The 25,327-nt window shown below is 39.2% G+C and overlaps 1 protein-coding gene across 3 annotated transcripts; it reads left to right on the forward strand.

Moving 5' to 3' along the window:
* Positions 1-2: 2 nt before the first annotated feature.
* GABPA (GA binding protein transcription factor subunit alpha) lies at positions 3-24,603 on the forward strand. Of its 3 annotated transcripts, none has more exons than XM_085241472.1 (10): positions 3-142; positions 3,104-3,204; positions 5,421-5,565; positions 6,102-6,186; positions 7,347-7,592; positions 15,039-15,233; positions 15,981-16,037; positions 17,066-17,206; positions 18,144-18,336; positions 21,685-24,603. In XM_085241472.1, the coding sequence occupies exons 2-10, from the start codon at positions 3,128-3,130 to the stop codon at positions 21,911-21,913; spliced, it is 1,368 nt and encodes a 455-aa protein (XP_085097598.1). In that variant the 5' UTR covers positions 3-142; positions 3,104-3,127; the 3' UTR covers positions 21,914-24,603. The 3 variants fall into 3 exon arrangements, with proteins under 3 accessions (XP_085097598.1, XP_085097593.1, XP_010720730.1); XM_085241467.1 differs by lacking the exon at positions 3-142 and adding an exon at positions 190-416; XM_010722428.4 differs by lacking the exon at positions 3-142 and adding an exon at positions 562-779.
* The last annotated feature ends 724 nt before the right edge of the window (positions 24,604-25,327 follow it).

Consider the following 25,327-nt stretch of genomic DNA (forward strand, 5'->3'; position numbering starts at 1 on the left):
CCCACAGCTGCGCGCAAGTATCGCGAGGGACAGCGTCCGCCGTACAGCCCCGACCAACCGTCCGCCGGGCTGGGAGAGAAAGAGAGTAACGGACAAACGGCCGCCGGCCCGTCACCGCCGGAAGTAGGCGCTGCGCTTCCGGGTGAGAGGAAACGGCTCGGGGCGGCCGCCCCCCCCTCCGCTCTAGGACAGGCGCGCGCGGGGGTCGCCGGGAGCTGTAGTTCCCGCGGCTGCGCGGGGGGTGGCGGTGTCGGCGCGCCCTCCCCGCCCGGGCCCGCGCTGGGCCGCGCTGCCCAATCCCGAACGCGCGACGAACTCCGCAGGGCGGCGGTGGCGGCGGGAGCCGGCGGCGCTGCGAGGGCGGCGGGAGGAGGCGTGGGCCGCTCCGCTCGGGGCCGGCACGTAAGGCAGCGGAGGTGGGTGAACGCGACGCGGCCTGGCGGCCCGGCCCGGCCCGTGTTTTGTTTCCGTTTCTCCCCGGCGCCTCGCGTCTCATTTCCGTTTCGGGTTCAAACAACGCCGCGGGGAGGAGGGGGGAAGCGGGCGGGCTGCAGGGAGAGAACCGGGGACGGCGGGAAGGAGCGGCACATGGCGGCCCTGGCGGCTCCCCGGGCGGAGCAGGGCCCGGCCGTGGCTTGGCTAAGGGCTGGGCGGGTAACGGCGGGTCCCCATCCGGCCGAGCAGGCTCGCTGGAGCTTGCTTGGGCCGCAAATACGGCTTTTGGCCGGCAGTGTGCGGGGGTACTCGGCGTCCCATCTATCGCCTTGGTGGTGTTCCAGGCACGTGCTGCACGGCTACTTTTCCATGGCTGGGTTTGTTTTCGAACTTCTGTCCCTTGGTTAGGAAAGAAAACGTTTGAAAACCGGCGTGACTTTGGCCCGTCTAGCATCTCTGTCTTATGCCCAAACTGGCTGGTAACTTGCAAAGGCCCCGCTGAGTGCGTGTGGCATTACCAATGGCAGTACTGGTAGGGGTGCCCCCTGAAACAGCTGAACCGTGGGACCCCCTGGAGAGCAGAAGCATAACATCATCAAGATTGGAAAAGCCCTCCAAGATCATCCAGTCCAACCAACCCCCACCATCAATGCTTTCCCATTAAGCCATGTCCCTTAGTACAACATCTAAATGTTCCTTGTGCAACCTCTTCTTTAGGTTTCACTCAGTTTGTTATCCCAAGAGGCTGCCTCTGTTGAATCCCTGGCTGCTTCGTGGGATTGATTGCATGTATTTTATTTCTATTTCACCTGTATTGTATCTGTACTACTGTATGGCCACCACGTTTACAGCATCACATGCAATTCTTCTGCAAATCTGGCAGATTGAAAATATTTTGTTTTAATTATATTTCCCATTGAGGTTTTTTTTACTAATGTTTGGTGAGGTATATAAACTCCTTGAACTGCCCCTGCTTTGCACAAATGATGATGATGAGCACAAATTCTGTTTTGTTCTTCTTGTTGCTTAACATTATTTAGCTGGTGATAGACAGCTGACATCCCAGATGTCTAACCAGGCTTCTTCCAGAGAATCTGTGGCTGGTTCTTGACATGACAGTCCCCCATCTCTGTAGTTAATAGCTCCAGTGAGCTGCTCGGCGTGAGTTTGTTTTGTCTCATCTGAATATATGCGCGCTTTCAGTCTGTGCAATCCTGTAGCAGCAAGTTTCATTGGATATTGTGTGAAACCTTTGTTATTAAGAAGCATGCTGCTTCTTAATATTATCAGGAGTCTCTGTTTTAGTGTAAGAACGCATGACTAATTTTCTCCATTAGTCTTCCTCAAAGTGTTACTGACTTCACATGTTTTAGTCATGTTATTCTTCCTCTTTCCACTCCGCTCACCTCTTTTTCTTGTGTTTGTGCTTGGTGGAACCATCTTTCTTCCCCTTTCCATGCCTGTACTTTGCTTTCCTCCTGTGCTTCCCCAGGGTATCCAAAAGCATAATGTAGCCAGCATGATGCAGCTGTGTAAGAAAGCAAAGCCCTTAGGAGAGGGGGTGAACAGTGCCAGTCCAGATGCCAATTTGGACTCCAGCTCACAGGAACGCCAAAATATATTGCCTTATTCTATGCAGTTCCAGTTACTGTCTTACTGTAATGTTTACTCACCGTGTGTCATTTTGTATTTACCAATATTGAGTATTTTCTTTCATAAATGATTTATTTACTCAATCCTTAATTTCTAAAAGTCCTAATAGTCAACCAGATCACTTGTAGCAGTGCAGACATTTGTTCTTCCAGAGACTTAATCAAACTTGTCTCTTCAGAGGTGTTCCCCATGTAGTGTGAAGACAATAGGTGAGATTAGATGAGAGGAAGTTGGACTCCTTGGACTGGCAGTTCAGTGTAGCCATCCCTTGCAGCTAGGAGAGTTTCATCGAGCTAGGTCTGATGAGAATGGAGCAGGTTCTGGCGGTGAGATATTAATGAGATGCTGTTTACTTGCTATCCAACCCTGGTTGCTTCTCACTGATTGACATCAGATATAGCACATGATTTCTTCTGGTAGCACAACTAATTTCACATAACAGGTTTTGAAGGATGTGGTATGATGAACAGTATGAATTTCTTTAAACAATTTCTCTAAAAGCTGTATGACTTGTTTATTATTCATTTTGATAAAATGAAAACTCCTTACTAATAGTTGGTATGGGTTTAGTTTAGAACCTGAGAAAGAATGAATCTAGGATGGAAACTTTTCTAGCCTCTTCTCTTGTGAAGAGGAAGGTAAATGTATAGCTAAATCTAGATGGCAAAATATGCATTAACTTTCCAAGAATTGTAGGAAGTTGTTTGAAATCAGCCATGAGAAGTTTTAGTTAGTCTATTCCAAAAACGGTCAGTAAGTGGAGATGTATGCAAGCAAACAAGACTTTGGCCTCAGTATTTGTTTCTGTTTAGAGTTCTGAATTTGCCCTGCAGCACATTTCTTTGTCAACAGGTATTGTCATCTATTTTGTGAAATCCACGTTAGGTTTTGGTTTTCCCTTTTTCTTTAAACAACTATCTAGGTATTTGGTTTAAAAAAATGTTTGATAGGATGCAAACAATCAGCTTGTTTTGTTCATCTGTGACTTACAAAAAGAATTCTTCTTTGTTCCTAGCTCTGTTCTTAAGACATTTCAGCCATGACTAAGAGAGAAGCAGAGGAGTTGATAGAAATAGAAATTGATGGAAATGAGAAACAGGAATGTACTGAAGAAAGGTATGTACTGTCTTTGCTTTTCAGAGTCGTTAGACTGTGATTTATTTATGTTTTGTTTGTTTTACTGATTTCAGAGCTGTGACTGCACACACTAAGTTCAGTTACCCAGGTTTATTATTAGTTACTGTGTAATGCTTCAGAGATGACTATGATTATGAAATAAATCCAAGTGTTTTCTAACTAGGTGAAAGTATTAACTTTAAAGTGGTAGAAGTAACTGGATCATTGCCATCTCTGTGCTCCTGTGCTTGCTTCATTCTACAGAATTTTCAGCTTTTCTTATGGTTATAAAAGTCTTCATTTTTGCCTGTGCTGTCTTCAGTTTTTCTGTTAAGTGATTTTTTATTTTTTTTTTTTAATGGAACTGTAGCCGCTACTATGGAAACCAGTGTAGTGCTATCATAAAATATCCCAATTTGGAAGGAACCTACAAAGATCACTGAGTCCAACTATGGGCTCCACACAGAACATGTGAAATTCAAACAGTGTGGCTGAGAGCACTGTAGGTTCGGGGCCGTGCCCACAGCCCTGTGCAGCCCGTCCCACGCCCTTCACCCTCTGGTGCAGACCCTGTCCCTGACCCCCAGCTGCCCCTCCCCTGACACAGCTCCATGCCGTTCCCTCGGGCCCTGTCGCTGTCACACGGAGCAGAGCTCAGCGTTGCCCCTCCGCTCCCTGTGAGGAGCTGCAGCCGCCATCAGGCCTCCCCTCAGCTCCTCCGCTCTGGGCTGAGCACACCGAGGGGCCTCAGCTGCTCTTGCTCTCCTGTCCCTTCACCATCTTCATTGCCCTCTTCGCTCTAATAGTTTTATGCCCTCCTTACATTGTGACATCCGAAGCTGCCTACAGTGCTCAAGGAGAGGCTGCAAAGCACAGAGCAGAGCAGGACAACTCCTTCCCGTGCCTGGCTGGCAGTGCTGGGCCTGGTGCACCCCAGGATGTGGTTGGACCTTTGAGCTGCCAGGGCACACTGCTGACTCAAATTCAACTTGACTCCCACAGAACCTTTCCATAGGGCTGTTCTCCAGTCTGTGACACTAGCATATCACACTATTCAATCTCAGTTGGTTAAATCTCCGCACATTTTATTTTTTATTTCTACAGTTCTTATAGTAGCTTTCTCTTTACTTTTCACGTCTGTAGGAATATTGCTATGTGTACTTGTTGCAGATGTTTCAGATTCAGCATATCCTTTAACTGAAATGAGCCTTTAGTTTCTCCAGTCTATTGCATTCCTTGTTATCCAGGGCCAATTTTTAAAAAAGCAGAGATTAAATTCTATATATTGTGATTGTATTATTGATGAGGCCAATAAAACTGTAGATACAGAAGTCTACTTTGCTGTAGTTATCTCAACCTCGTTTTTAGTTCCTAAAGCTTCTTCCCTAATATTCACAACTGTTTTTGAAAATATCAAAGCATGGGGAAAAATAGCGTAGGCTAGTAGGTGACCTGGTCTTTTAAGAACATGTTTGAAGAACTATTTGAAAACCAACTATGAGTTTCTCTTTATTCTGAGCTCCTCGTATAATTTTTAATACTTAGGAACTGCATCCATTTACTTTGTGATTTCCTCTGTTTAAACTGATATTTCTGAATGCCTATGCTAATAGTGCAATAGGACAACCCAGATATGTGACTGACTTTCTTTCGAGGTTATGCATTGCTGCAGTTCTTTTTGGTTGTCTCTTTTATGTGTTAGGTTTATCATTATGCTGATAAACCTAAATCATAGCATAAATCATTATGCTAGTTTCAAGACATGGACATTTAATCTGTAGAACTGGGGATATTTTTTTTTCCTTCTTTGTACTCCACATGTTAAGTTTTCGTATTTGACTTTTAACATGAATCTTTTAAATACACTGCATGCAAGGCAGACAGAATTAATTTACTCAATGTGAAGGTTAATGGTATATAATAAGCTGATCGTAACTTATTATTTTCAGACCTGAGTTTTCAATATATTATTGATATTTGGCTTATCTTTTGAACTGTGATACAGCTTTAAGGAAAAGTTAGCTGTAAAATCATCAGGATGGAATTTGGTAATCCACTGTACCCAAGTAGTTTATCTGAGTGGTATTAAGATTTCATATATAGTTTTTTATGTAGCTTATTTCTAACTTTTAAAAAATCTGTTCTATAACTACTGTATTGTGTGAGCTGTACTAACATATAGGTAATGATTTATTGTGTTCATTTGGTACTTGAAGCATTGTTGAGCAAACCTACACCACAGCAGAATTTGTGAATCAAGCTATTGACATCAATGAACCAATTGGAAATCTTAAGAAATTACTGGAACCCAGACTGCTGTGTTCCTTGGATGCACATGAAATTTGTCTGCAAGATATCCAGGTAAACTGCAAGGTTATAGAAGATTGATACTCTTACCAAAGAGGCATTATTCTTCATCCCTTTCTTTCATCATGAAATTTCCTGCTTTGTTTTGTACATTGCAATATAGAGTTTAATTTTACATCAACTTCCTTATCATAAAAACACTTAACGTGTACACATAAATTCTGTATGAATGAATTAAAAAAACCTGAGACATTATGATTTGTGAGTAGGGGGGTGACACTCCCCTTACCCAACCACGGGTGAAAGAAGATTGAGTGTAATGACAATACTGTCTAAGCAAAAACTCATGAGGTAGCCCATATCGTTTGTTGCTGTCTGAACTTCTGAGAGTCCAATCTTGTTTTGTGTTTGAATAAAGCAGAAATATTTTTATGGTATTCAGATGCATAGGTAACACGATATTTCAAAAAATTCCCCTCCCACATGTTTCTGCAGGCATCACAATATGTTAGTATAACTGTTGTTATAACTTTGTGACTAGTATATATTTTCATTCTTTATTATTTTTTAATACTTTTGCTTTTATCAAGCTGGACCCAGATCGAAGCCTTTTTGATCAAGGAGTGAAAACAGATGGAACAGTGCAACTCAGTGTGCAAGTAGTATCTAGGCAAGGTAAGCAGTTACATTTGTCTGCTCTGTGGGCCATCTGGTATTATATGAGTGCTTGTGAACAAACGCAATACTCTTCTCTTTCTAGCAGTAAATAGGTGGTCATGTAGTTTCAGGATGTATTTTTCACTGTTTATTGTGGTTATATGTAGTACATTAAAACAATTGCCATAAACTGACAAAAGCTATGCAAAATGTCTTATGAAACTTCATATCAATTTCAAAGTGGGGAAAAAAAATTCTGGATCAAATAGTGAGAGTTACCTGGAGTATGAAGCTTTCGTTAAGGGTGAGTAGTTAGTCATACCAGGTCAAGTATTAAAGCAGGCAAAAGATTTTTGTCTAGATGAGTGACAGTTTCGTCTCTGTGAAGAGTGTTTGTGTGTTTTGTGTATTACTAGATCATGAGAGTAGAAGTTGTTAATTGAAAATGAATATGAAGGGCTGGGATCGCTGTTAGCTGTTTTCTTTGGATGGAAGCTCTGAGTCAAGTACTACTGAGACGGAGCATTAACCAGCCTGGTAATGTTTGCTGATGCATAGTCTGTGTTGGAGGTATCAGATAGGATAGTTTTCCCCTTGTTGAATCCTCAGCAATTTGCTAGTTGTCTAAAACTATTTCCACTTCCTTAATTTCACATTGCATAATGAAGGCATATCTTCCCACTCCATGGTCTAATATCTTACATCCTGACAGTAATTGTGACAGAATGAAAACAAACAAAAAGATTGATGAAGCTGAAAATCTGAACTTTTTTAGTCTTGTTTCGACTTCCTGTTAAGTGCATTGTTTTTTGCAGTGGCAGAAAAGGTTTGCTCCTGTGTAGACTTGAGAGACAGTGGGGGGGAAAAACTGTAAACATTGGAAATCATCTGTGTTGGTTGGAGGAAGGCAGCAGATGCTTATGGCTTGTTTGTTTGTTTTTGTTTTCCCCAGTATATTTATTAAAGAACAAATACTTTGATATGTGCCAGAATATGAAACTGCAACACTGGGGAAAGAAAGTGGGACAGATTTGTACTCACTTTTACTGAGGTAGTTCTCATTTAAGCACACCTTCAGAAATTCTGTGACGGTTCTTTTGTATAATGCTTCTTTCCAAAATATACTAACACTTACTAATCAATTATCCTTTATTTTTCTTCATTTGATCTATACCTAGGGACAGACCCCAAGTTAAATATCCTTGAAATCGTGAAGCCTGTGGAAACTGTGGAGGTAGTAATTGATCCAGATGCTCATCACGCTGAGGCTGAAGCTCACCTTGTTGAGGAAGCTCAAGTGATAACCTTAGATGGAACAAAACACATCACAACCATTTCAGATGAGACCTCTGAACAGGTGACACGATGGGCTGCAGCATTGGAAGACTACAGAAAGGAGCAGGAGCGCCTTGGAATACCCTATGGTAATAATACCTGATGGTAAATTGTGCATGTGTTGGGTTAGGGAGGTGGAGGCTGGTTCTCCTGTTTGTTTTAGGGCAGGAGGCCTGTTTTTCATAAATGATAATTAACTTGGGTTCTGTAATTCAAGTGATCTGGTAGCTCATAGGTGTGTTATGGATAAGTGCAATGCAGATCTGTTTAGCCTTATCTTATGCAGAGATGAGTAGAATCGGTGCTTCTAATATTTTTATTAAAGTGGTGCTTTTTTTTTTTTTAGTACTTCTTTTACAGTAAGTTTTTTAGAAAGCAGTTTTCTTCCTCCTTCATAAAAATGCATTTGTTAACGATAAAGCTCTTCTCATACATCTGAATCTGAATTATGCTCAGTACATTATTTCATGAATTGCAGCATACTGAATATATTGTAAACTCAGATTTTCATGGAAAGCCATGCTTGGCTTCAACATAGTGGGGGAGAAAGAAAATTCAGAGATGAATATAAAGATTCTGTAAATCATCACCTCTTCTGAATTAATGTTGATACTGAGCAGGTTGCTAGTTTATTCTTACTTCAGAGAAAACACGTCTGAATGCCTGCAGAGAATTGACCTGAAACTGTAGTTTTTTTGACCTTTTCATGCTCTGGAGATTATCTGGCTGAGCTGCATGTTCTGACTTGCTGAATGAAATGTACTGTTGAGACATGTTCAGTATGTGAGGCTGTACTCTGTAAGCACAACTGCACAACCAGAGGGTATTTGGAAAGAGAAGTTTGAAGTGCTTAAAAATCCCACTGTAGTTACATGTCTTTGTAGTATCTTGCCAGTATTTAAACATATTTTTGATAACTAAAGCAGTGGTCTTTTGATGCCTTTTAATTGTTCTTTAATTGGCAAATATTTCCAAAATAGCTTTTATCACGCTCTGTCTGTTGGTAGTCAAAGATTTGATGCAGAATGTTTGTGAAGATATAATGCATTATCAGAGCAGAGATTTTTCAGCATGCTCTCCCATGAGCATGCTGAAAAAATAAATAAAAAGAAAGTTAGCTAAAACCATGTTACTATGATGCTGAATAATGTTGTTATTAAGCTTTAATAGTTCTGTTGCTTTAAAACCTTAAGACCCACAACCGTAGCTGTAGAAGTTGAATGTCTTTTGTGTCATGGGAGTGCAGACTTTCCAGGAAGATCTACTAGTTTACTACAGCAGAAATCTTTGTATTAAGAATCATAGAATCACAAGGTTGAAAAGGACCTACAGGATCATCTAGTCCAAGAATATTAATTTTTAATTTATTTTTTATTTATTTATTTTATTTTATTTTTAAATTTATTAATTTGCCAGTGTTTTATTCCCAGTGTAGATACTTGAAGTGAGGCACTGTAAAGTTCTGATATAATATGTCAGATATTCTGATACGATATATTATATAGTCAAAATTTTCTGGGAATGTTAAAGTTCTTACAGAGTCCCCAATAAAACCTTTTCAAATATTTCTACATACGTATATTAAAAAATGGAAAAAGAGGCAAATTTCCTTTAGAGAGTTGTGAGGTTTGGTTCTGTGAAGTTCTCTGAAATTACTCATTTAAATTATTTCTTGGGTCTTTTTAAAGTCCAATCAGTAAAAAATCACCACCTGGAAGGATTTGATGTCTGTGTCCTGATGGGCTTCTCCGTTTTGCTGCAGATGGAAAATTAGCTTTTAGCAGTCCTTCAAAATGTTGTGGCTTTCCCTTTGTTTTGGTGGGTTTTGCCAGAAACTGCAATTTCTCAGCTGTTAAAGGTATTTCTGCTAATGAAATCCAGAAGTTTAGTACTGTAGTAAAGGTTCCTGGGAAGAATGAAAGTATTCATTGTATGAGAAACAAAGCCAAAAAAGGAAGTTTTTGAAAACAACGGAACCTGGTCAGGGAACATAATGATTCGTGTTGCCCTGCAATCACGTTCAAAGGGAACAAATCAGCAGACTTATTATGGTATTTAATTGTGATTTATTATAAGACTCTAAAGATAAGATCCTTTTGGTGTGGCTTTTCCCAGAGAATTACACTATATTGTTTTTGGTAGCATTGATGAGAAATGATGCAATGTTACTGTCTTTTATTAAGCGAAATAGAAATTATTGCTCCTACTTAATATTTATAAATTTAGAAAGCTTTGGGTGGTTTTTTTTTTTTGTTTTTGTTTTTTCTTTTTAAAATTTTATTTAGCGAATAATTTCAAAATACCTCTTTAGTCTGTTCATAGAATCTATAAGGTTGTGAAAGACCACTAAGACTACCCAGTCCAAACCAGTAAGATCATCTAGTCCAACCATCGGCATGTTCCCACCATTCCCACTAACCATGTCTCTCAGTCCCACATCCACACGCTTGTTGAACATCTCCAGAAACAGTGACCCCACTCCCCTGGGCAGCCTGTTCCAATGCCTTGCCACTCTTTCTGAAAGAGAAGAAATTTTTCCTAACATCCAACCTGTGCCTCCGCTGGTACAACTTGAGGCCGTTACCTCCTATCATATCACAGCTACCTGGGAGAAGAGACAACCCCCACCTCTCCACAACCTCCTCTCAGGTGGTTGTAGTGAGCTATGAGGTCTCCCCAGAGCCTCTTTTTTACCAGACTGAGCAATCCCAGCTCCCTCAGCTGCTCCTCAGACCCATTACCAGCTTTCTTGTCCTTCTCTGGATGCACTCCAGGGCCTCAGTGTCTTTCTTTAATGAAGGACCCAGAGCAGAACACAGTGCTCAAGGTGTGACCTCACCAGTGCTGGATACAGAAGTGTGATCGCCTCCCTACACCTGCTGGTTATTCTTTTTCTGATACAAGCCAGGGTGCTGTTGGCCATCTGGGCACACTGCTGACTCGTGTTAGCTGTCAACTAATAACCCCAGATTCTTTTCTTATGCATAGATTTCCATCCGATCTGCCCCAAGCCTGCAGTTTTTGTGGGGTTGTTATGGTTGAAACACAGGACCCAGCACTTTGTTGAACCTCATACAATTAGCCTCAGGCCAGTGATCTGGACTGTTGGAGTCAGCTGTCCTAGCTGTGTCCTTTACCAGTCAATTGCCCACCCATATCTACCCACTGGGGAAGCTGAGTGAGAAAGAGAAGGCCTCAATGCACCGTAAGTTCTGCTTAGCAGTTGCTAAAATGTCAATCTGTTGTCAACACTTAACTTGGTTGCAAATCTAAAACACAGCAACAAACAGACTGCTGTGGAAAAATTAATTCCATCCCAGCCAAACTCAGTGCAACTGTGATTTTAAATACTTGAGAAACTGAATAATGTTGAGTGAATGTAGAATTTAATATTTCTACATTATCGCACACTTAAATGGTGACACTCAAATATATTTTTTCCATAACCGTATCATAACATTATGCAGTGAACTGTCTGAATTAGTACAACTGCTAAGGAGGAACCAGTTTGGAAAATGCTCCAGTCCTTCCCACATGGTTTTTGGGAGGGAGAGACAAAGTGACATAGTTAAGTCCTTTTTTTTTTTTTTTTTTTTTTTTTTTTTTTTTTTTTTTTCCTTCTGTACCACCAAGCAGCATGATTAGGAGACATTCTCTTTCTCATTGGTTTGATGTATTACTCTTGATTTCTTTTATATTGTATTATCTCACGTTCTTTTATTATTTTAGTTAAATAGTAGTCTAGTAGTCTCTTTATATCAATCAAGCAACAATTCTGCCTTCTCACTTCTGTTGGCTTCCTTTTTGGGGACAGATCAGAGGAGGGGGCTAGGCCAGGTGTGCAACAAAGAATCAACCTGAGATAGTAAACTGACACCCAACATGGGGCATGATAGTAATTGAAATAAGAGATCTGCTGGATCTGCAATGCAGTTTCAAACAATGCTTCAGATTGTGTTACTTAAAACCCACTGGAGCTCTTTTAAGGAAGTCACTCTTTCTGGGCTGTGTGTATGAGGTGTGTGTGAGGTGAGAGGGAGAGAGAGAGTGTTTAAGATCACTGGTGGGGACACCAAACCAGTGCTTGTATGCAACATGGCATGATTTGAGCATTACAAATTACACTTCAGGTGTTGTTAATGATTCCACTTCTTCCACTGCCTGTCCTCTTCCCATACATTTCCTTTTCTTCCCCTTGAAATTTTTGCACGTGTCTGGAATGTCCAAACTGGCATAATTGTATTGTCATGTTACCCGTATGTGCTTCTCGTTATTAATATTGGTTAGGGATCTGCCCCAAAGCTGAAAAAAATTGAGTGGAAGGGGTGGGAAGGAATTTAGGAGGAAACTTAAAGAAGTGTACACCCCTGGTGTCATTGAGCTTTGCTCCTGAATACCTGTAGAGCCCTGAATGTTTAGGGAAGTATTTCAGAGAGGAAGATTGTAGCTCCGGTGGATCTAAGGAGGCACAAATTATTTCGGGCCTGACTTATAGGCTATCAAGCCCTGTTCAACACTATTCAAGGGAAAGGGATCTGTGATTCCAGGAGAGATAGGTGTTCACTAATTATGTGGCAGAAGTTCACGTGAACCACACCAGCAGTTTTTGCCAATACATTGGCAGCAGTGAAATGGAAATATAATGAGAGACCCTGTGTGAGTTAGTTGGACTATCACCCTTTGAGAATATGAAGAAAACTTTGCCTCCTCTGTGCCTGCAGATCTGTAGAGAAAATGTACACAAACTTGGCAAATTTGACTATGAGGTTCAGCCCTCTAGTAGAGCCCTACTTCCCAAAATTTCTGGATGATTGAAGTTGTCCATCTGAGCCCATTGCCCAACGCAATCCGCATACTCCAAGTAACATCAGCAGCATGGTGTGTAGAAGGGACCTTCTCTTTGAACATCCAATTTAGCACTGGTAGTCAAGGTGCTATAAGGAACTGTGCTTCAGTACCAGCTTCTGGAAGCAGCTTGAACCCCCTCATGTGCTGCTAATATATATATTTTTTCAGTTGCAGTATAGCGCTCTTCAGATCCACTGTATCCTGATCTCCAAAACCAAAGGGGTCGACCTTGGGTCTCCCTGGTGTCCTTTGCCAAAGGCTTTAGGTGGGACCCTTCTCCCCAGTTGCAGTGTAGAGCAAGTTTTTTTCATTGTGTCCTGTCTGGACTGGTCCCAGGATTCCTGCACAGACTGTCTTCTGTTTGTTCAAAAGCTTATTGTTGTTCAGGTGCAAAATCAGTCATCTTCTGTGTCACTTGATAGAGGGCTTACATTGAGCCTGTAATCGGGGATAAGCATTCTACAGAAACCCACAACACCTAGGAAAGATTGTTTCTTACTTACTAGTTGGCAGGGACATAACTGATTTTGTTGACGCATCCACTGGGATGTGAAAACGTCTGTCTTGCCATTTTATTCCTAGGAACTGGATTTCCTGTGCAGGTCCCTTGACATTACTTCACTTAATAGAAATCTTTCTGCAAGCTGGTTTTGCTATTATTTTCTTCCCTTTCTTGAAAACTTCGCTGTTTTGCCCCACGTGATAATGTCATCAATGTATTGCAGGTGCTCAAGAACTCCACTCTGTTCCTGTGTGGTCTGGAATAGCCAATGGCAGATGATTGGGCTGTGTTTCCACCCCTGGGGCAAACAGTTCCAAGTATACTGAATGCCCCCTGAAGTAAAGATAAACTGTGGCCTGCACTCTGCTGGTAAAGGGATGGAAAAGAGTGCATTGGCAATATCTGTTGTGGTTTACCACCTGGCTGCCTTTGATTTGAGTTCATATTGAAGTTCTTGCATGTTAGGTACAGTAGCACGCAACAGTTGTGAACTTCATTCAGGCCAAGGTTGTCCACTATCAGCCTCCAATCTCCATTGGCTTTTCACACTGGCCACGTGGGGCTGTTAAATAGTGAGCAAGTCTTGCTGATCACTCCTTAGCTTTCCACTTGACAGGTGAGCTTATGGATGTGGATCAGGGAGTCAAAGTAGTCAACGTTTTTTTCTTAATTGAGCAGCAGCTCCTCTTTCTCGCTTCTCCGCTGGCTTCCTATGGAGGGAGTGGGATGGGGGGAGGCAGCTAGGCCTGTCATGTGGCAGAGATTCATCAAGCAATAAATTGGTTGCAGATCTAAAATGCAGCAACGCACAGGCTGTTTTGGAGAAATTTAATTTCATCCCAGCCAAACTCTGCACAACTGTGATTTTAAATATTTTTAGGAACAGGAATATTGGTGAATGAATGTAGAACTTAATATTTCAGCATTATCGCACACTGATCAGTGTATCAGCAGAAGAGCATCGTGGTGTGAGAGGTGCTAGCTGAAGTACTATGGAAAAAAAGAAAAAATGATTTTGTGTATTGAGAAGTGTTGTGGATAGTTGGGAGATGTGAAAGATCTTTTTTCCTAAGGAAGAATCCCTTTTTTGCCCTTTCCTGCCAAACAAATACCTTTTCATTGGTATTTTAAGAGAAGTCCATCTTTCCATCTAGTCAAATTGAGTCATAAGAACCATGCCTCTCCTTGATGTTATATTATAACTTGTCTTAAAATAAATGCATAGTTGAAAACATACTGGCATTGAATCTTGAATATAAGCACTCACTGGCCTAGAAACAGGCTTTAAAAAATAAAACACAAAAACCAAAAAATTTTAAAGGTTGTATAGAGAAATGATTGTGAAGAGGAAAGGGACCTGGGGGTGTTGGTTGATGCTCGGCTGAACATGAGCCGACAGTGTGCCCAGGTGGCCAAGAGGGCCAATGGCATCCTGGCCTGCATTAGAAATAGTGTGGCCAGCAGGAGCAGGGAGGTGATCATCCCCCTGTACTCAGCACTGGTGAGGCCGCACCTCGAGTATTGTGTTCACTTTTGGGCCCTTACTACAAGAAAGACATTGAGGTTCTGGAGTGTGTCCAAAGAAGGGTAACAAAACTGGTGAGGGGTCTGGAGCACAAGTCTTATGAGGAGCGGCTGAGGGAGCTGGCATTGTTTAGTCTGGAGAAGAGGAGGCTCAGGGGAGACCTTATTGCACTCTACAACTTCCTAAAGGGAGGTTGTGATGAGGAGGGGTTTGGCCTCGTCTCGCAGGCAACAAACAGGTCCCGAGGAAATGGCTGCAAGTTGTACCAGAGGAGGTTTAGGTTAGACATAAGGAAAAACTTTTTCTCTCAGAGAGTGGTCAGGCAGTGGAATGGCTGCCCAGGGAGGTGGTGGAGTTGCCATCCGTGGCAGTGTTCAGGAGGCGTCTGGATGAAGACCTACAAGATATGGTTTAGTGGCCTGTGGTAGTAGTGGTAATGGGAGGACAGTTGGACTAAATGATCTTGTAGATCCTTTCCAACCTTGTGATTCTATGATTCTGATGATCTCTAGGTAACACTTTTTTGAATCCCATGGCTCAGTGGCCACTTGTATTTCATTTTTCTTGAAGCTACAGTAAGGACTACCTCTGTAACCTCATTGAGAAGGAGCCTTGCAATTTGTGATGGATGTATTGCAGTTTCATTTCTTTGTTTTCCAGACCCTGTGCAGTGGTCAACAGACCAAGTGCTCCACTGGGTAGTGTGGGTGATGAAGGAGTTCAGCATGTCAGACATCGACCTTAATGCACTCAGCATTCCTGGGCGGGAACTCTGCAGCCTCACTCAAGAAGACTTCTTCCAACGAGTCCCACGTGGGGAGATTCTGTGGAGTCACTTGGAACTTCTTCGAAAGTGTATGGGATTTTTCTGTAACTGATTTTACTTAGCTCCCCCTTTTCTGTTATTTATTCTTAAAATTAGTTGAAAGTAGGTGCTTTTCCTCTCTTTAATATTTCCATTAAGAATGAGGGCATCAGCACAAAATAACAGGAGGTATTAGTAAGCATGTCTGTGTGATAAGCAGTTTCCTCATTGTTCATTAAACTGCATAACTAACATGGAAGAAGTAGGGATTGATAAATCCTTTGTGTTTTTTTTTAATTAAGATTTTTAGTTTGTGCATCTCCTGAATTTAAGAATTTTATAGTTAAATATTAATAACAAGTTATTTAGAATACATCTCTGCCTCACATAGAATTGAAGAGCATTAAGCATAGGCAGTTAAATCCTTAGATTGTGCACAGCATGACTTATAAGTGATGCGTTTCTATGCATATAAATACCATGCCTGCATATAACCTGGTAGACTAAAAACTACTTCTGTCACATTTTACATTATATACCTAAGGGCTTTAAGGTATATAGAATGCAAAGGGCACCTAGGAATTCACTATTGACATAATTATTTGAAAAATAAATGGTAAAACATTAAATGTTTCCGCATACCCACAAGACCATGAGCTATGCATTAGTTCCACTGATGGAAAATGTTGGGCACTTTTCCCCTCTATGAAATATGAAAAATTTTGATCTTCAAATGATGATAAAGGTAAGCTTGAAGCTAATGTTTTGAGTAAAAACTCTTTCTTTCTGATCTGCAGATGTGTTGGCTAGTCAAGAACACTCTGGAGAAATAGCAACTGTTACTATTGATCAGCGTAAGTATTTCTGCCAGAAGTTAATTAATACACTTAACTGCTTGCAAGTTTGACGCCATGATTCTGTGCTATGTTTGATATACAGCGCTATAAATGGTACAACAGTAATAAAGTCACTAGACAGTGTAGCTTTCTTCAATGAGAGGTGGAGGATGTGTTTTAACATTCAAAGTGAAGCATTTGATTTCTCAGTATCTCTTTACTGGCTGAAAGATGTATGTCTTGAAGTACAAAAGTTTCTAACTTACATTTTGGATGATAGATTTTCCTCTCTATTGAAAAAAAAAAGATCTCAGGGGTGTAAGTTTTGAGGTTTTGATGTTTTGGTATTTCATGTTATGTATTGTTTTAATGAATGGATAAGTTATAATGCTTTTATTAAAAAAAAAAAACTTGAAAAAAAAAAGTGAAGGCATGTGTCAAAGAGAGAACATGCTTGGAAAGTAATAGAAGAAAAATATTAGAAACTCCTTTTAGATTTAATACAGTGACATCAATTATTAAAATTGATGAATTTTCAGAGGACTTGTGAGCAGCTTATGTATTAAATAGACGTGTACAGCATCCTGAGTTTGTGTCTAGTTAAATTCACCTAGAATGGAACATTCGAATCCTCCAGTCTTTATTGCTGTTTGAATAGCAGACATGAAGGATTGCACAGTGACTGTAGAGAAGAGTGCATTAAGGTAAATCACATGGGAACAGCATAAAAATGAAATCAAAGGCATGAGTTTTACTATGTAAATATGTAAAACACATAATAGTAGACTAAAGCTAATGTTTTATCTACAACGTGCCATTTCTACTACAAGTCTTAAAACATTTTCTAATAGAAGTGGTAAAAATTACTTAAATTCTTAGTGTTGTGATTTCGACAGTGTGCATCTTTTTAGTGAAAGTTTAAAAAAAAAAAAACCTCTAGCTTTTGCTGTTATCATATAGACAATAAATAATATATGCCCATGCATCTGATGTTTCTCTGCCTAGCTATTTATAATTGATGTTCTGCAATGTTTTCTGCTTTACAGCTGTGCACATTATTCCAGCATCTGTACAACCTGCTACCCCAACCACCATTAAAGTAATAAACAGCAGTGCAAAGGCAGCTAAAGTACAGAGAGCTCCACGGATCTCGGGGGAAGATAGAAGTTCCCCTGGGAACAGAACAGGTATTGTCTACATTATTTTTAAATGCAAATACAGTAAACACTTATTAAGTTGAATTACAGTTTTATAGGACATGTCTTTGTCACGCTGGTTGCGAGGTTTTTAGAAAAAAAAAATATATAGATCCAAAAAGGGACTGTATCAAGTAAATGCATCACAAGCATATGCGAACTTGTCAGGTTGGTTAACTCACACTGTCATTTTTGCTTTGATATTCTCCACTTCTGTGAATTGTTTTAAATTCTTAATTCTCCTTATCCTTACACTTTCCTTTCTCTGCGTGAGAGTCCGTTATTGTCGTTCAGGTCTTCTAGGCCAAGAATTTGTCATCTGACATCAATGCAAAATACTCTGTTTCTCCCTTTAAGAATTACGTGTACTCTCTATATCTCGTTGAGAATTTAGTAATTTAACTGCAGATAGTTGAGTTAAAAAGAAATCTTAATGATTGACTGTACGTGCGAGGTGATATATTGACTTAAACTGTGGTGCGTGGGTCTTTTTTCCCTATTTCTAATATTACATATAAAAAATCAGTAAAAAGTGATCATTAAAAATATATATACTCTATTGCATGTATATATTTATGCCCGAAGAAGAATAAGCAAATCATGCTTAATCTGTTGTATTTCAGAGTAGATGTGTGCTTTAAGTGATTATTTGTACTGTTAGATAATTTTGTTCCTGAGTTCCAGGAACAAGTTTATGAGAAGTCTTAGTTTTCATATTACTGAGTTTCTTTTTTGCGTAGATTAATACAAGGGCTTTGTAGGAAAGTATTTCTTTTGTTGCAGAGAAGATGAAATCAACTAAATGCAGGCTCTCTTTCCATTGTGTGTTCTGTGTTGGTTTGCTTTAATCTGTTGGTTGAAAATTTCTTGCTTCGGTGAGAAAATGAAAAAGGACTACTTGAAGTGGATCTTGTTCCTATTTTGACAGGAAACAATGGCCAGATCCAATTATGGCAGTTTTTATTAGAACTTCTCACTGACAAAGATGCTCGGGACTGTATTTCTTGGGTTGGTGATGAAGGAGAGTTTAAATTGAATCAACCCGAACTGGTTGCACAAAAATGGGGGCAGCGCAAAAACAAACCCACAATGAACTATGAAAAACTTAGTCGGGCTTTGAGGTAAGAAACTTCAGAAATTGATCAGATGTTTACTTACTCTTGACTACTGCATTTTGAGCTGTTTTAATAAAGGACCGAAATGTTTTTGTGGGCTTTTTTCAGTAAGGAGATAAACAGTTCCTGTAAAGCTACTCCTTCCTGTTGGATTGCATTAGTCTTCTCTTCATAGCAATTATTGCAATAATTTCTTAAGCATATACAAATTCTTTTTTTTCCAAGATTATTGAACACTGACAAGATGGCTAATCTCTGTAGTTTGCTTTTCCTACCTTTATTTCTCTTTTTTGACACATCTTCAAGATTTATGCATCTACTGGTGTGTAAGCAGTACTCGTTAGTGGGGAAAGTTGCCGGAATGTTTGAATACTCTGAATTACTGGCTTTTATATTTACTTATTTCTGTTCTTTTTTCTCACACTATGACAAACATTCTTCTGTAATTATTGGTTACAGGTTTTCTTCATTCCATCATGACTTCTGTAGTTTCACATTGGTAAAAAAGATTTGTATTATTGAGTCTCCATAGGTGATATGGTTGAGGGAGTGGGGAAAAGTGCAAGTAGCTCCATTTCAGGCTTTTTTCCCCAGTTAATTTGGTCTCTAGGAGCACGGGAGAATTCATCCAAGTTGCCTTAAGTTTCTTATTTCCTTTTTGGATACAGTGAACACTAATTCTGTTGGTTTTCAAGAAGGGTATTTGCAGCATTAAGCAATAAATATTTAAATACTTTTAGAGTAAAGTTGTGTTGACGTCTGAGATATAAGATGGACTTTTAATCATTTCCACTTTTGGCTATGTTATTTTTCATAAAAAGAAGTAAACTCATCTAGCATTGTTTAAAAAAATACCAAATTCTCTGTAAGTTTATCTCTTTGAGGAAATAATGCTAACACTGAGGAAGTCTGAAGTTTATAAGTTCATGAATTGGCATGGAGTAAGTAAAGACAACTCTTTGCTATCTCATTTACATGAACAGGAGGCATCAGAAGAAATTGGCAGGCAGCAGATACACAACTTAACCATACAATGTCACTGGGCAATTCATCCCACTCTTTGCCTGTCCTCCAGGGGAAGAAGTTCCCATACCCAGTCTGATCCCTTCCCATTCCATCTTATGCCAGTTGTTCTCCTGCTTTGTGCCACCATACGTGGCTTTTCTTTTTTCAGTGACTTCTCTATAGGTACTGGAATATAGCTGGTAAGTCTCCCTGATGCCATCTCTTCCCGAGTGCCCTTGTGCAGTAGGTTTGAGAATCTGGGACTTGAGGGACAGGTAAGTGAGGATGCAGTGGAAGGTCCACCCAGGAGGTTATCTAGGGCAAGGAGGGCAACTCTAAGCCTTAAGGCTGTTTCTACAAAGAAGGAAAGAAGGGTAATTGACATAGACAGTTCCCTTCTGTAGAGAACACAGGGCCCAGTATGTGAGCCAGTCTCTACCCATAGGGAAGCTTGCTGTGACCCTGGTGCCTGGGTCAGAGACATGACTAGAAAACTTCCTGACCTTGTTTCTTCCTCCAGTTATTATCCCCTACTGATAGTTCAGGTTGACAGCAATGAAGTTGCTGAGAGAAACATGGGGGCTATCAAAAGGGACTTAGGGGACTTCGAGCAATTAGTGGATAGAGTTGGGAAACAGATAATGTTTTCCATATCCCTTTAGTGGCTTGGAAGGCTACTGAGAGGACCAGGAAAACCCATATAATAAATATGTGGCTATGAAGCTGGTGCTACACAAGGAATTCTGGCTTTTTTTGACCATGGGGTGATTTACCTACCCGATGGCTGCAGATAGAGTCCACCTGAGTCAAAGAGGGAAAAGGATTCTGGCCCAGGAGTTGACAAGGCTTTAAACTAGATTTGAAGGGCTGCAGTACCATTCCACTGTTTCCAGTGTGTTTGTCTGAATCTGTATTTATGCATAGAAGGTATATGTGAAAGCTTACAGAAACATCAAATCTTATAAATGATGCTAATTTTGGGGGGAGTTTATCAACAAGCTTCGCAGAAGGTCTTAAAAGCAGCTGAAGAACTCTGGAATAATATTCTTATCACTATGATATTAAACAGATGTCTGAACAGTAGTTTCTGTAAATTAGTATAAGAGAAGTTTTACAGTTATATTTCAGTTAATGAATTACAGACATCACATTGCTCAAAATCTTGCCATTTTGCAATTGACATGTTTTCTAACACTTGAATGTCTGAAGGGATCTTTAATACCTCTTACTTACTGCTGAGATAAACACTGTTGCCAAGCTGAACTTTTATTAAAACAAAAATGGTAATGTTTTGTTTATCAATGTACTGAAATTACTGTGTCAGTTTTGATTAGTGCTGAAAATGATATCATTGAGAAACACGCTCGATCTTTCACCCAGCTGTTGGGAAAAACAGTTTTTGTCATGAAAAGTGGAGGAGCAGCTTGTTGTTATTCATATAATTTAGTAGACTTTCTGCGATCGTCATCTGTTTAATTACCCTATAGCAAAGTAAGACTTGGAAAAAAAAGTATTAATTTCCTCTATTGTTCTGAAGCAAGGTTTCCATGTGATTCAAAACATTCTGATAGCTAATAAAACTTGCATGGGTATTTAGAGAATTATGCTTGTGGTTTTTGAATAGACAAATGCTGTAACTAGAAATGTATTCAACGTATATCTTATCATATATGATTAGATTGTGTTGACATATATCCTCAATTCTAACTTGCTTGTTTATAGCATGGCATGAAATTTGATTACGTTCTTAGGAAATTACCTTTTTTGTCTTCTTGGACTAGGGGAAAATAGGAAGTCTTTTTACTTTTTTTTAACTTTGCTTAAATTGATCTTGCTGGTGAAAGAGAAACATCTTTACCTTTTTTCTTCTTATTCTGTTTAATACTATAAAAACCACAGTGCTGATTTTCAGGCTGCTTCAAACATAAACTGTTTATCTCAGAAAAGCAGAGATGAGCAAAGAAGGCAAGATACAATAATGAGGGAGAGATAATACCTTCTTACTAAGGCAAAGCACAATGTAAACTTTCCATCCCTGCTTCTCCAACCACAAGCTGTTTTTGAACTGGTCTAGCTTAGAAGTGATGGTCTTGTTGCTTTATACAGCTTATAAAATAATTACTGCTTTGTTTCCCTTTAGTATATCAGGGTGCAAGGGGCAGCTTTCAACTCTCTTCCCTTTCTCGTGAAAGAGAACACCCAAAGTTTATCTTGATACATGAAATTTCATGAGAATCTTAACATGAAAAAGATTCTTATTTCAGCATCCAGGTGTCTAAGTAAATGACTGGATGTGTGTGGAAGTTAAGTTTTCAGAATCTGTAATTTGTTGTTTTTTTTTTCTTACAGATACTATTATGATGGAGACATGATATGCAAAGTGCAAGGCAAGAGGTTTGTCTACAAATTTGTGTGTGACTTGAAAACTCTCATTGGATACAGCGCAGCAGAGCTGAATCGGTTGGTCAGAGAATGTGAACAAAAGAAACTAGCAAAGATGCAGCTTCATGGCATTGCGCAGCCAGTTACAGCAGTAGCACTAGCTACTGCATCCCTGCAAACAGAGAAAGATAATTAAGCACTAGGACCTGAAAGTGGGAACCCATGGCCTTTCCTATATAGCCAGAGAAGTTGCTTTACTTTTATCTGAAATGGAAGCTTCTTCTTTTTCTTCACAATACAATACCATGCATGATTTTCTACAAAGAACTGGGACTTACGTAAATTTGGATCTTTTAGCAGCATATGTTTCAGTGTAAGTTAAGAGATCACCACAACTTCTGCAACTTTGAGTCAGGGCCTCTATGATATACAATCTGAAATTGGTGAAAAAAAGTTGAACTGCATTCAACTGCATTCAGCATTCTGCGTTCACAGCTCTACAAAATCTTTTTTGCAGTGCTTTTTAACAAAAATGAAGTAAACGCAGGCTGATCAGTTGTCTGAATTGGGTTCTTTCCGGCTTTTTATTCTCTGCTGAGCTACCAAATTGAATTTGATGCTTTTAAACATAAATGAACCTTAAATGTTCATTACTCTTATCTAATCAAGCAGAGCTGAAAGGCACACCAAACACGACAAAGCATCGGGTTCCTCAAATAACTTCTGTGTTTATAAGGAAAGGAAACTAAGACTAGGCAGAACTGAAGATCTGTGCTGAAGGAGATCCAGGTTTAGATCTGGCTTAGATGAAAAGCCAATTACGAGTGTTTCACTGTAATATGTAGATAATCTGCATTTATGAGGGCAAGTACTAACCTGTTATAAGACTTTGTTGATGCTAGCCATGTAATATAAAACAAAACTTCTTCCCCCACCATCCTCCCATCAGGTGATTTGAAAACTTGAAAAAAATATCCCTCACCCAAAGAGTAGTCTGTAGGTGGGTTTTGTTTGCTTGTTTTTATGCTCTGTTCTGCCAGGTGCTTTAATACCTGCATGATAGTCAATCCTAGTGACCGAAGACCTAAGTTAATCACAGTTATTAGTCCCTTGCTCATTAGAAACAAAATAGTTGTTGAAAATAGTTTTAAAGAGAACTGAAATTTAGTTTCCAAATTATTGTACAGAATGACATATATAAAAGTGCAAAGATGTGTAATTTTTATTTAAAATTAATTTTTCTGAACTTCAAATGATGTTTCTGAAGCTTCATAAGCCAAATGCGTGCTCCAGAGCTGGGTACAATTTGAAGTATGGATGATGAATAGAAATACTTGGAATATATTTTGAATTTTGAGACACTGGTATAGAAAGAACTTCATACAAAAGTGCAGTAAAAAGTAGACTGCAATGTTTGAGCTTCTACGTTTATGACTTTCTTTTGATGTTTGAAAATAGTATGGTTTTAGTACTCCTCTTTTGTGTTATTAAACTTTGTAATTCTTATAAGGCATATTTCCCAACTTTTTATAACTGAGCACCCTGCTCCCGCTAACATTTCACATTTAATTAAAATGCAAATTGTTAAGGGAAAACCTTTTAATTCAGCTACCCTTAAACCTTAAAAAGTGCTTGTATAGAGACTTTCTAAACATAAAATGTACTTACATGGTGAGTAGCGGGAGTACTGGGTGGTTGTTCTTAGGCTGAAAAGGAATGGTCTTACTGGTAGTCAGAGAGCAGAAAACAGAATGTTCATCTTTATTTTAAAGATGGGTTGAGGACAGAGCTGTTTGTTTTATAGGTGCGTGTTCATTTGCAGATAGCTTCTGGTTAATTAAAAAACATGCATGCATTTCTAGTTTACCTTTTTATTACTTCCATGACTATAACACTTTCTTGACAGATCCTGTCATCAACTCTTAATATTATTTTCATTCTTGGGTGCTTAAAGTATTCCATCAACTAAGCATGCTGACTTATTCTTTTTTTAATGAAATCTTCTAAGCCATGAGCAAGGTATGTGTTTGTCACTAGAAGTCAGCCATTAATCCACTTTTGCTGTTAAAATAGTCCAACTCCACCAATTGGCAAGTGCTTGAGGTGACTTAGCAAATAGGTGTAGATTTGCTTTCTAAGAGTAAGGTGAAGCTGATAGTTCAGTGGCAGCAACTATGTATATAACATCATGCCTTTATTAAACAGAAGTCCAATACAAGTCACTAGTTCTATTTAGCAGAGTTCATGAAAAGCCTCTTTGTTAAAATACAGTACAAAAAAAGAAGTTTTAAAAAAATAATAATTTACTATATCTAGCTGGACTGCAGTAGGATAAGCTGAAGTTGAAATGTAATATCAATTATTTATCCCCCTGAATGTTCTTCATGCGTGGTAAGCCCTCTAGGGGGAAGTTCTGATATCACACTTGATTTGTAAATACATCTGCTTGTTAGTTTGAAGTTTTTCAGTAGGTATGCAGTTCTTTGGGTTGTTTTGGTCATCTGCTTTTCCACCTTGTTCTAATTTAGCAAAGACGAAATCTTTCAAACAGTATAAAATCACTGTCATATTTTCTGTAGTTGAGGGAGAAACCTGTGACTAACTTGATGTCTTCAGTGAAAAAAGGATGTAGAATATACTGTCAAGAGTTGTTCTGATGCTGCCAGATGAAAACATAGAAAGAATATTCCCAAATTTTTTGTAAAAGAAGGTTTTTGCATACTTTTTACTCTTTAAATAAAGACACTTATACTCTGCTGATAATTATGTATTTGTTTTGTGTTTTTCATTTTTTTGGTAATTTTACAGTTATGAAACAGTTATTTTTACTCTAAAATATTTGTGCATAAAATGTCAATATAGTAAAATAAAAATGTTATACAGCCAGTGTCTGTTGACTTGTTAATTTTTCAGAAAGCTGTCTCTAATATTCATGCATGATCAGTTTAAGGATTAATGTATGCACTGCATTCTCATTATTTCCAAGATCGCAAATGAGTTACAGGAAGAAGGCAAATTATCTTTTTTTTTTTTTTTTTTTGGAAGTTGTGTACTCTTTGACTTGATACTTGCCTGTGTATTTTCTACTGCAACTCAGTATACCTCATTATTGTAACAGCTTACTTGAACATCTTAATTGCAAATTTTAAAATGGGGCTATAATAAGTAATGATGGAAGCACCGGTAGGACGTAATGGGTCCTGGGAAAACAGTAATTCTGTTCTTTTAGGAATGTTTAAATTGAAAGATTGGTATTAATCAGTAAATGAATGCATCCCAGTAAGGACTTTTATTCTTCATTCCTGTAGTCTGCCTTACTTCACGTGGCCTGTGAACTCCATCGTTAGCTCTGTTCTTGTTCAGAAGGTCAAATCCTGTTTATACAGTTATTACCTTATTTTTAAATGTATCTTCTCATTGTACCTCTTATCCATCTAGACTGCCAAGTTCAACACTGAAATATTCGGTCATCTTTAAACTGTACAGATTGCTCAGTTTAACAATGTTTCCGTTGGCATTTTGAGGAACTTTCAGTAATTTGTCGGCCTTCTAAAGCGCATTTAAACGTGCTCACTACCCAGTGAAATGACGACCTTTTATTGGTGCTCAT

Source organism: Meleagris gallopavo, chromosome 1 (genome assembly GCF_905368555.1).
Source record: "Meleagris gallopavo chromosome 1, MGAL_WU_HG_1.1, whole genome shotgun sequence".
NCBI classification, from domain to species: Eukaryota; Metazoa; Chordata; class Aves; order Galliformes; family Phasianidae; genus Meleagris; species Meleagris gallopavo.

What these genes read in the sequence shown, in the direction of transcription:
- GABPA (XM_085241472.1), top strand. Translation starts at nt 3,128, where the DNA reads ATGACTAAGAGAGAAGCAGAGGAGTTGATAGAAATAGAAATTGATGGA. An exon ending in CTTGGAACTTCTTCGAAAGT is followed by an intron (nt 15,234 to 15,980) that starts GTATGGGATTTT and finishes TCTGATCTGCAG; the next exon opens with ATGTGTTGGCTAGTCAAGAA. An exon ending in TTCCCCTGGGAACAGAACAG is followed by an intron (nt 17,207 to 18,143) that starts GTATTGTCTACA and finishes CTATTTTGACAG; the next exon opens with GAAACAATGGCCAGATCCAA.